Below are 11349 nucleotides of genomic sequence, written 5' to 3'. Positions count from 1 at the left end.
TCCTTGTCGCACATATTTTCTGTCTCACTGTCTCTGTCGTCCGTGCGCAACTCGTCCGCGCGCAACTCGTCTGCAGCGATCCCCCACCACCGTTCTGCGTCTCGGATACTCGCGGAGCTCATTCAACAGAAGACAGTAGTATAGTGCGCCTCTCGTGATTTCCGTAGTGCTGTGTCTATTCCCGCCACTTTGTTCAAACGTCAGAATCATGCTTTAAACCTGGTGAAAGAGTTATCGGACTAACGGGCCGCTGGTAGTTGAGCCGGAGCAGCGGTATACTCTGCCCAAATGTAAGTGGCAATTATATTCCTAATAATGTCAGGTGCATTGACAAGGTAAACGCAAAAGTTAATGCAATCAGAAACTTTATTCTATGTAATGTATAAAAAGTACAAAAATGCGTATGTCTACAGTTGACAGAAGTTTATATTATAAAAAATCAGTTTTGTCTTTACATACAATCGGTACCGTAAAAAATATGAAATAACGGCTCCTAAAATAATTTTATTCTCAGAAGACAATATATATTAATTTAAATACAACAGCTTCGATAAATTATGTAACCATAATTATTTAAAATTGTAATTCCATGTTATATGTTAATGTAAAGTACAATGGGACAATGATCACTGCCGTATACTTTGTCCCTTACAACATTGTCGCAGACTTTATCTTTGATCCGTTGCGACACCAAATAGTAATCGAGCCTCCTGTAAAAGGGAAAGAATAAGAAATTGATTATACCTGAGTTACATTTTTTTAATTCTTACTGTATACAGTAAAACATTCGTATTAAACCCGACGAACAGGGCTGGCAGCGGGTGTACGACGCGTTGTGGACACTATTCCATGCGGCCAATGCCGCGAGTAAGAAAACCCAAGAGCGAGTGAGAGGGAACGGAACAGTTGACACGACGCTGGGGGTCGTCCTTAAATTACGTAAGGGTAATTTTAGCGATTTCGTACTCCCTCCCTCCCCCAGTATAAGAATTCGTAAGATTTGATATTGCAACTCCCTCCTTACGTAATATTTTTTACATTTACCTCTGTAAGAAAATGTAAGAAATTCGTGACTCTCTCCCCCCTCAAAAAGCCTTACGTAATTTAAGGACGACCCCTTGCCGTCGACTCTCATTCTCTCTCACTCTCGACCGAAGGAATCCAAGAAATGGTGGCGATAGTCACCGAGCATACTACGCATGGTAAAATCGGGGCTATAACGAGGACTTACTGTATTAGAGAGATTCGTATTTACTCACCATCCAATGTTTTTACTGCGCGCGTTAGCGAAATATGACCAGAACGTGTAGACTCCGGTTTTTTCAGGATACAGAGCTCTGAATGTATCCACGAATCCAGTATCTAGGAAATCTGTCATACCTTCGCGTTCTTCTTTAGTAAATCCAGCGTTCTTTGTATTTGTCTTAGGATTTGTAAGATCTAGCAATATTAGAAAGAATATGAAAGAAATTTCATAAATTTATAATCCGGATAAATTTTAAACGCCACTGTTGCATCGAGCTACCTATTTCTTGATGAGCCACATTCATATCGCCGCAAATAATAACTGGCTTCGTTTCATCCAATTTCATAATGTAAGCCTTAAACACTTCATTCCATTTCATTTTTTTTGGTAATGTTACTAATTTCTGACCAGCATTTGGAACATCTGTTATAATTATTCAATCCTCAAATATAGTAAATATCGATAGAAACGATAAATCACAGTCATAAAATCTGGTAGTAGTGCGGATAACTTACAAACATTAATGAAATAGAAATTTGTGTATTCCGCTGTAATTATCCTGCCTTCGTTGTCGAATTCAGAATCATTCAGACCATACTTTACGTCGATCGGTTTCACTTTTGTGTACAATCCAACACCACAGTAGCCAGGCTTCTTACCTATCCGGGACAAGCAAAGAATTTTAATAATTGTAGACATAAATCCGAGCGCGATGAATTCCCTAAATTCTTACTATCGAGAAAGTAGTGATGATATCCGCTTAATTTAACTTCTTCGGGTAACTTATCTCTATCGCATTTGGTTTCTTGCAATGCAACTATATCTGCATTTTCTTTCATTATATAATCGATACCATTTTTCTGAACAAACATAACGAGTAAAGCAGCGCGAATTTCCATTCGGTACACAGATAATAAAATCATATTGCAAACGTACTTTAATAAGCGCCCGTATACCAGAAACATTCCAACTGGAGATTTTGAAATTATATTTCTTCCCCTCGGCGTTCAGTTTCTGGCAATCGAAATCGATCTCGTTCAAGTCCGTATCTATTTTATTCATCATCGGCTTTGCCTCCGTTTTGGCGCGTTTCGGCATTGGTGGCTCCTCAGGCTCGTCTCTGGTACGCTTAGATTTTTTAGCAGGCATTTCCTGCGACTTTGATACTTTACTCTTCTTGTCATTTTTGGCCTCCGTTGAATCCGGCTGGGTTCAAAGAAAATTAGAACAGAGATTTTTTACATACTACTTGGTATCTCAGTAACATTGAAAAGTTTATGTTACTCCGTCTCTCAATAATAATATTGAAACTAAACATCTGTGAAACTATGTGTCTCAGTGCTATATTACTATATTATGAAACAATAAAGGCGTTTATATAAACAAATTTATATACATAAATGTCTAACCTTTGAAGCTCGACTTCGTTTTGGCGGCATGCCGGTTACCTCTGTTAAATGCGCGAATAGATGCTAACAGAAACGATATCAATTTAACGTCGACGCTACGATGACAGCATGAAATCGATACTTTTAAAGTTCTCCTATTATTTATAAAACACTAATCTGCAGAAATGCCTATTTTACTAGCGTAAAAGTTAGGAAATCATAGACGCGTCTAATGAGAAAGGGCAACACGTTACCGGTACAATCTTCAACAAAGTTTCAAAGCGGCGTAATACCACAAAGTATGTTTATTCTACGAAAATAAAAGAATCGAATTTTATTAAAATATTCGATCCTATTCTAAACTAAAAGCGAGCAAATCTACTTAGAGTAAATGACAAAGTGTACCGTTGGGAAATTAAAATTCGCATTTGACTTTAAATTTAGAAATTTACGAATGAAACGAGGAAACATAGTTTTCCGAAACAAAGTAAACGTACATACGATGAACGTAAGATATACTGAATATACAGATATATGATGGTAATGATGCGCGCAGAACTGCTTAAGAAGTTTGTTTATACAAAGAAGTTCCACAAAATGATAAGAGATCGTACGGACGCAATCTAAAGTCCCTGATCTTTCTTAATCTTTTTTCTCTAGATATTACAGCGTAGATCGTAAATTTTATGCTCGAATTTACTTTTCGTGTTGAATTTTCTATATTTTTCTATACTATATACATATGTAGTTTATGGGACGCAACTTCTATTTAGTATAACATAATACGGTCGCGCATCACGTGGAGCGTGGACTGCGTGGAGCTTATTTCATCGAAATAAATCGATGCCTTTGGTACACCCTGTAGAATTTACGTCGTGCTGTGTATAAGTACTTCTATGAGTTGTTATACTGTACGTACAGTTATCGAAAGTAAAGTAAAACAAGCAGAATATTACCGAGTAAGATATGTTTAGCAATAAAAAGGGTAATTTGCCACCGAGACCTAATATTCCCGATCCTGAGCATATCTTGGAAGACCTGAATAATGCATCCATTGATGACATAGCGTTTAAGATAATAACCAAAGGTTTCGATATTATATATGTTCTTATTAAATGTAATGAAATAAGCATTCGTATTGTCAGTGCTTTAAATCATAACCTTACTTTGGAGTTATCATACACTTTCGTTTCTACGCTTTTAACGTTAACGTAATTTGTTAAAATGCAACGATAAACGATTAGAGATCTATTTGCAGAGGAAGTGCCTGCAGAAAATACTGTAGGTACGGGTACTTCTGAATCGTATCAGAAAGTTAAAACGTACTTAAATATAAAGGAGCAATTGAAACAATTGGAAGCTACTCTGGAAAGAAAAGAGCAACAGCTGAAAACGGATAATGAGGAAATAAAGAGACTTGCGGACGATATTAGGAAACAAGCGCAAGAAGCATTAATAACATAGATGTCGTTGCGTTTATAAATTTGTATTTAATTCATTGGGATATTACTTTTTGTAAAGAGGGATTTGATATAAAATATTCAATTTTCGTGTAATTCTATCTTAATTGTTAATGTTATACCGTACAGATTAGCTGCCTGTATAAAATATTTTCACCTGTGGTCACATTTGGAAATTTTGATATGGGTAATTAATGTAACGTACTTATATAGAATACCCTTATATAACATTATAATGTACATACATTAATGTACAATAACATACATACAATTGACATTGTACAAAAATAAACGTCACGCAATAATAATTTCATTGTGTATACATATATATGTGTGTGTATATGTTACATATAAAATATTACCTACCATGATAACGCTATACATAAAATTTCGTATAATATAACTGTGCAACCATTATATATCTTAAATATAAACTTTTAAATTTATAAAACTATGAAAGGCTGCTTATGGTTCCTGTAGTGTATAGGTGATACATTAAAAGGCACTATGATTGCGTTAAAAACTATAATCAAACCACTACACTATTCGTCTTTATGCTATTAATACATTTTGATTTTGAGATTTAAAAAGAAAATTTGGACTCGGCTTTAAAAGTATTAGCATTTACTCCTTTTCACGCAGAATGTGCAATTACATAAATGCTACTGGATTGTACAGTTGGAATGATAAAAAATATTAAAATATAGAAAAATATATGTTCTATGAATGGTTTGGTTGTACAAATACAGCAGGCAATAATTGCTGATCGGTGGAACTACTACAAACGTCGTTTCTATAATGTAAACTTCGTTGTGCTTAATTCTTTTTAATTGAAATAGCGATTTTCAATGAGCAGAATAATAGCTACTGATATGCCTGTTTCGTAAAAAATACTATAACAAATACTGATGTGCGGAGGCTAAGTTATTAACATTGTTAATTGGGGATGCCTGATGTAACATCATACCTAACTAGTGGATCATTAAGATAAGCACACCATGTAAAGCCAGGTGGATATCCTGAAAAAAATCATGCAAATATTTTAAATTAGTAACTTAGATTAAGTAATTCGAAGGATTACACGATTATCGCGATTACAAACTGCCTACAATGTTGCATCCTCGTAATTATGAGGTAAATGTCCGCCAAACATATGCGTATGTAAACGAAAAGAAGCAATGAACTTAATTTACACGACGATATGTTCGAAGCATGTAATGAAGAGAAATTTAAATTACGTGATACTTACGCGATATTATTTACTGAATGATTTTCATGTGCTGACAAAATGTGGTCGAGATAAAATGTCAAAATGTACCGCCTTTTGTCCAGCTGCATGCGAATAACATTCCTGGATTAGTCAGTGGTTAGTGACAAACACCTATGTTTTAGAAAAATATATACACACGTAAAGTATACCGAGGTAACTGACACTAAGCATGCTAGTTGCTATTACTTCAATTAAAACGGCTTTTTACAAAAGTACAATATTATACCCCCACCAAGAAAACATATATATTATGCACTTATCTTTATTTATAACATTTTTAACAATAATATAAAAGTGCTTTACATTTTCTTTAATATAAAAGTAGAATATCCCTGTGCGTTTACAGGTATTAAGTATTTTCAAACGGAATATAAAAGTATATAATATATTAATCGTATAATTACATAATGTATCAATATAGCTGATTAGGACGGAATTAAGAGATATGTATATACGTTCACTGTCGAGTACCCTTTTACAACATTTATCATGATTACGTACTCAGTTCGCATCAAATTCTTTCGCGGAACAAATTCTTTTCAATTAAGTTAAATTGTGCATACCAGTCATTCCTTTTTCGAAAAATGGAGATAAAATTGAGTTTTACAAACTTCAGGATCTTAAAAATCACGGTATCACTTTCCAATACTAATACTGGAAGAGTATATACTTTTTCGTTATTTTAGGCATATATCATAAATGTAATTTAATATAATTCTCATTAAATCTGTTTTAATTAGAAAAGCGTGTATGTTGAACGTCTGACAATAGGAATGACTATTGGTATATTCTTTCTTAAACTAATAATATGTATAATATATTTCTATTATCATCCTGCATGTCTAACATAACGTGCCAGTGTGCTTTGTAAAATGGTGAATACTACTTACATTAATTAATGGTAAAGTACAAAGGACTCGAGAAATTTCATTTCATGTAAAAGAAACATGAGAATCTCCGTCAAACATTACATCGAGAATATAACGAATTAAGACAAAAGTATAATGCAAATGACTGTCAATACCCTAAGTTTTTTAATTCACTGCTTTTCCACATTACTTGTGGTAAAGATGTCTTATACGTGCACGATAGAAAAATAGATAGGAACATGTAATCGATAGACTGATATGTTTTGAATCGTAATCAGTTCATAATGATCGAATGATAGGCCTCAATTATTTACCACTAAAATTCGGCATCAAAAAGAACGTACGAAATATCAACTTGCCTCTAGGCTTGTATTTGAGATGGTCCTCAATGAATTGACAAGGACAACGGGCGGAGACACAGTGTCGTGGTGGAACAGACAGACCGGGGATGTCTCTATTACGTTCCTGCGAGTCTATAACCAGATCAAGTCTGCGGCGCACAAAGTGGTGTGCCCATCGAGATGCATACCTCAGCAACAGCAACTCCGCCCGTTCCTGTCAACACATACCATCATCATTCAGTACCTGGAGCTACAGTAACGATAATACTGTACAATCCATTTTTCACGCGACATTGATAAACTACTCCGCGAAGCCCAAAGATGTTAAACTCGTACTGCTCTAACGCGAGTGTACAGCAAATTGTACAATTTCTTCTCAAATTTTAAGTACTTTAAATTTTTAAGTATCGTTGCCAAAAACAAGTTCCTTTAGAAGCTCTTCACCATTTTACAGAACTATGTATTGAATGTATACGCATGGCTCTAGATCGTCTAACATTTAAATACTATATACAGTGTATTATACGCAACGATATAAAATACTAAAAAGTAACTTGCAACATATAGACATGCGTGTAATTTATACAAGTTTTGTACAAATTTCAAATTGCACACTAAATGTTTAGTACTGTATTAATAAAAAAGGAATTATATTGAAAGAAAGTTAACTGTTTAAAATGTTAACTATCCGTTTAAAAGAATTTAAAATATATATATACGTATTTATATTTGTTCAATATTTATAGTATCCAATCCACCGCATAAACTATGAGTAAGAAATATTTTAAATGTATTAACATAATATATAAATGTAATTCCATCAACGGTTCTAAAAATTAAAACCTTGAACAGTTAAGTACATAATGATTGTAATTAGCTTTAACGTCTCGTACAACCTATTTTTACTAATGCAAATTTTGATTATTCGTCCATTCTTTACAGTATTACCTACATTATTTATAGAATTACAAAGGTATTAAATTTTTTTCAATAGATTTTGTAGTTTCAATGTGTTCTAATATTTTAGTCGATTCTTTCTACTTACAAGGGGAGGATATCCGAGCGTTTCAGCCAATAGGTCTTAATAATAGAGATATTTACATGTAAATTATTAAAAATTTCATAGCGGCCGTGAGGTTTTAGTGGGTAAAAATTCCACAACTAGCCTGGCGCCCGCAGGGAATTCCCTTCTGGAGGCATTGGGGTGCCTTTTGATGATATCTCCACGTTAACAATTTTTTTTTATAATTTTTGTTTTAACTTGGGGATATCTTCAACAGGCACTCCAACGCCTCTAGAAGGGAATCCCCCGGGGCGCCAGGGTAGTGTGGGATTTGTACCCACTAAAACCCAACAGCCACTATGAAATTTTTAATAATTTACATGTAAATGCCTATTGGCAGAAACGCTCGGACACCTATTTACTTATTTTCGACATAGATCCATCGTGCCAAGGCTCATCAACATTGATATCTATCACATGGTGTCCTCCCCTTGTTAAAAGAAATATTTTCTCATTTAAATGATATTAAAATAGCTGCGCTAATCTCAAGTATAAGCTTCTTCTAATTCCCTCGAAATTGCTGTGAACAAATACTGTTTCCGATTTGTATATGCATATCAAACAACTTTATTTTAAATACCCCTGTCCTTAAGAAAACTACTCCAACTGGGACAGAAATCTCTGCCACGAACGTGTGGCTTATTGCGAAGCCATTCTTCTATATATTGACACGGACATAATGCTGATGCTAAATGACGAGGTGAAGAAGGATTTCCACCTTCTTCATCGACTGTCCAATCCAAACGTCGGCGTAAATAATCCTTTGCCCAACGTTGTACATAACGGCAGAATACTTGTTCGCTTTTACCCTGACAGGTTTCAATTCGTTTTACAGGGAAGAAAAAGATAAGATACTATTATAAAACTTTGCGAGTAAGATAAAAGATGTGTAATCAATTTTCACGAAACGTACAAAAGGAAAGCATAACATTCTAAATACCACAAGAAACCTAAGTAAATTATGCATTTGTTGAACACAACTAGAATACTACTAGAATGTTACTGATTATAAAAAATGTTTACCTGTTTACGAGAAATTCTAGTGGTTGTGCTGCCTCGTATCACGATGTCACTGTCATCGATATCCATTCGCTGTTGTAATTCCCTTTTCCGACGCATCTCAGAATTCCCATCTTCCCCAATTACTCGTCCTTCGCGTTCCTCTCGCTCTATTACCTCTTGCAACTTTTTCTGTTACACAGTGAATCAGATTATAAATATATCGTACAAACTTTGCCGCACAAATTTTTGAAATAACAGTTAATATTGTTCGCTATGCTAACGATATGAAATAAATAAGAGGGCGCTATTACAAAACACAAGCCGTAATTGTTTAAACTAAATGCAGATCGCAGGAAGGTCTAATAACACTTACGATGCAATCCGTAGTATCAAAGTATATGAAACAGAGATTGACTTTGTGACACGAAATCTTCCCTCTATCGTCCAATCCGAGCAATATTTTATGCCGAAGTAAGTGCTTGTTGACTTGAGCCATACACTTTTCAAGATTATGATTCAACTTTATCTTGATGAACATGCAAAAGAATATCGCTGCAGCATTGAGGACTAGCCACATGACGCCGAGGCCAAATAAAGTAAGACCGGTCACTCCAGAAAATAATAAGCCAAGCAGTACAACAAATGCGGTAAATATCCAAAGGACAAGAATTCTCTTATAGCATACATTGTACATATTGAAACGTACATCGTTTACAAGCAACTCCATTATATGCACGTAATCCTCTACTGTAAGCTGCAAAGGATATATATCAACAACCTTGATACAGAAGAAACATATCTGTACGTTTAAAAGGTAAACAACATTATCGACTCTGTAACGATGAAATATTAAGTAGTAAGGTTTCGTTAAAAATTTACCGTCAAGCCTTGAGCCATTAGTTCCTCTGGTACTAATTCGGGCCTAAATTTAGCTGGCGTGACCCACGGCCACTTAGTATTAACTGGTAAAAGGGTAACTATGGTATCTCCATTGGCGAAGCCTTGTCTGATATTCCCAATAGGCGTGCTTATAATATTATTCGTAATGCTTCTACCATTCGACACGTCTCTGAGATCAATAGTCTTCAAAGAAGCGCTTTTAGGATTAGAAGCTCGTACTTCGGACGGCACATTAAGGTCCGGACTGTCGGACGCGACAGAGCGGCTTAAACCTGACCTATCTAAGTTAATCTGGACGGATTCTGTTGATATCACAGCACCTCTATATTCATTGTTCTTCGCTTGTTGATTATCCGGCTTGTCGATAGCTTTCCCAATCTTTTCGACGTTCACTGTAACCGACTCCGGTTTTATTACAGCCGGTGCGTTCACTTCGTTCGCCTCCTCCGCGTTGCCATTATCTTTAACGGGTGTTTCATCCTCGAATTGAACCCAATTCTTTGTTCTCGAGGATATGTTAGGCGAGTTGATAGCTGCTACATTGTCAGTCGTGTCTTGAGAACTCATTTTCACTGAGGAAACATTAAAAAACATACAAATTAAACATATGGAGAAGAGTTCGGCTCAATGCGTTAAAAAGAACAAGTATTTGTTTCCCTTTTAATTACTGCAATGAATGCAACAGTTCTGCAGCACAGGTACAGATATTATACACACATGAATCATGAATCCTACATTCAAAATAACTCAAGGGCATTGATGTTTTCAATGATTCTTTTTTTTAAATAAAAAACAGGGAGTGCCCACGAACGTATAACTTCGAATACAAACGTACACTAAAGCATGCAATGGCTCCCTGGAACAATAAACACACAGGCTATTCGACCGAATCATCCTTCGATCGGAAGATAATCCATTAGATATTAGATATCAGATCCGCGATAAATCATTTAATCGGAAGGAATAATAGGCGCATAGGAAGCGCGAAACATGCAAAAGGCATATCCCCAATATTTGTATACGGTCCTTTATTATCGAAAGAGGAAATTCGAGAACTGCGCGTACGATGTTACAAATGTCATAATCGCTATGTTATCCGTACGAAGAATGCGTGGCTGAGATTTTGTTACCTGTTGGTGATATGACCTATCTCATGTCCGTGAGGTGAAAAGGTGCGTAATGCACGAAATCAAGGTGTGCAGCATTGGGTTGGGGGAAGAAGGGTGGGGCGAGGGGCACCATACAAGAGCAGAACGGTGTGTATGTAGGTAGATTTACCTGTGCAAATGATTTATCACGAACGCGTTAATTCCATCTCTATCGGCACGCCTATCATTATCTTATATCGTTGCAGTTTCTCATGGATAGTCGATGATGCATGAGTAACGATTAGCACGTCGATAAATACAACTGTACTAGTTTTTAAAATAGAATTACACGCACTGTTGGTGTAGTCCCATTTGTGTGTGTACGTACACCTATCTACACACGTAGGTATACAGCGTGATGCAAAGTAAAAAGACTTATCTGACTGCTGGATGTATGTATGTACGTATTTAAGGAGTTAAGCATGTGTGGTTATATCATGCTTGCATTTACGAATTCTCATTTGCCATGTCCTTTATAAGTTACAGATTTATGCGGATGCATACGTACGATTTAATCGGTATACGCTGCTGTAATAGATCCTCGCGATATATTGTTCATTGATATATATACATAATTGCATGTATTATCAAAGGAATTATATAACAAAAGTGTACAATGTCATTCTTATCGAATTGTAACTAGAAATTCGAGATACAATAAC

The 11349-nt window shown here is 35.5% G+C and overlaps 3 protein-coding genes across 15 annotated transcripts; 1 reads left to right on the top strand and 2 right to left on the bottom strand.

Moving 5' to 3' along the window:
* Positions 1 to 408: 408 nt before the first annotated feature.
* Rrp1 (Recombination repair protein 1) lies at positions 409 to 3233 on the bottom strand. Of its 3 annotated transcripts, XM_076829071.1 has the most exons (9): positions 3040 to 3233; positions 2889 to 2944; positions 2656 to 2718; positions 2183 to 2452; positions 1980 to 2106; positions 1762 to 1905; positions 1526 to 1669; positions 1260 to 1440; positions 409 to 710 (listed from the first exon to the last, which is right to left on the bottom strand). In XM_076829071.1, the coding sequence occupies exons 3-9, from the start codon at positions 2683 to 2685 to the stop codon at positions 593 to 595; spliced, it is 1014 nt and encodes a 337-aa protein (XP_076685186.1). In that variant the 5' UTR covers positions 2686 to 2718; positions 2889 to 2944; positions 3040 to 3233; the 3' UTR covers positions 409 to 592. The 3 variants fall into 3 exon arrangements, with proteins under 3 accessions (XP_076685186.1, XP_076685185.1, XP_076685187.1); XM_076829070.1 differs by lacking the exon at positions 2889 to 2944; XM_076829072.1 differs by lacking the exon at positions 3040 to 3233 and having other exon boundaries at positions 2889 to 2983.
* A 276-nt stretch (positions 3234 to 3509) lies between these two features.
* LOC143377602 (uncharacterized) lies at positions 3510 to 4422 on the top strand. Its single transcript, XM_076829078.1, has 2 exons — positions 3510 to 3721; positions 3893 to 4422. Exons 1-2 carry the CDS (start codon positions 3601 to 3603, stop codon positions 4096 to 4098), a joined length of 327 nt encoding a protein of 108 aa, XP_076685193.1. The 5' UTR covers positions 3510 to 3600; the 3' UTR covers positions 4099 to 4422.
* Positions 4310 to 11317, bottom strand: LOC143377593 (uncharacterized). Of its 11 annotated transcripts, XM_076829056.1 has the most exons (7): positions 11196 to 11317; positions 9519 to 10111; positions 9013 to 9393; positions 8661 to 8828; positions 6593 to 6788; positions 5344 to 5426; positions 4310 to 5113 (listed from the first exon to the last, which is right to left on the bottom strand). In XM_076829056.1, the coding sequence occupies exons 1-6, from the start codon at positions 11266 to 11268 to the stop codon at positions 5368 to 5370; spliced, it is 1470 nt and encodes a 489-aa protein (XP_076685171.1). In that variant the 5' UTR covers positions 11269 to 11317; the 3' UTR covers positions 4310 to 5113; positions 5344 to 5367. The 11 variants fall into 11 exon arrangements, with proteins under 11 accessions (XP_076685171.1, XP_076685170.1, XP_076685178.1 ...); XM_076829055.1 differs by lacking the exon at positions 5344 to 5426; XM_076829063.1 differs by lacking the exon at positions 6593 to 6788.
* Positions 11318 to 11349: the final 32 nt, after the last annotated feature.

The sequence above is a fragment of the Andrena cerasifolii genome, chromosome 16 (genome assembly GCF_050908995.1).
Source record: "Andrena cerasifolii isolate SP2316 chromosome 16, iyAndCera1_principal, whole genome shotgun sequence".
NCBI lineage: Eukaryota > Metazoa > Arthropoda > Insecta > Hymenoptera > Andrenidae > Andrena > Andrena cerasifolii.
The sequence above is the reverse complement of the archived record's forward strand: the minus strand, read 5'-3'. Positions and strand labels throughout refer to the sequence as shown.

Coding starts and splice junctions, on each gene's coding strand:
- Rrp1 (XM_076829070.1), bottom strand. CDS start 3,105: ATGTTTCCTCGTTTCATTCGTAAATTTCTAAATTTAAAGTCAAATGCG. Junction 2,453..2,655: donor AACGAAGTCGAGCTTCAAAG/GTTAGACATTTA, acceptor CTTTGAACCCAG/CCGGATTCAACGGAGGCCAA. Junction 711..1,259: donor CGCAGTAAAAACATTGGATG/GTGAGTAAATAC, acceptor TCCCTTTTACAG/GAGGCTCGATTACTATTTGG.
- LOC143377602 (XM_076829078.1), top strand. CDS start 3,601: ATGTTTAGCAATAAAAAGGGTAATTTGCCACCGAGACCTAATATTCCC. Junction 3,722..3,892: donor GTTTAAGATAATAACCAAAG/GTTTCGATATTA, acceptor ATCTATTTGCAG/AGGAAGTGCCTGCAGAAAAT.
- LOC143377593 (XM_076829055.1), bottom strand. CDS start 11,268: ATGCAATTATGTATATATATCAATGAACAATATATCGCGAGGATCTAT. Junction 9,394..9,518: donor TAATGGCTCAAGGCTTGACG/GTAAATTTTTAA, acceptor TATCCTTTGCAG/CTTACAGTAGAGGATTACGT. Junction 8,829..9,012: donor TTGATACTACGGATTGCATC/GTAAGTGTTATT, acceptor ACTGTGTAACAG/AAAAAGTTGCAAGAGGTAAT.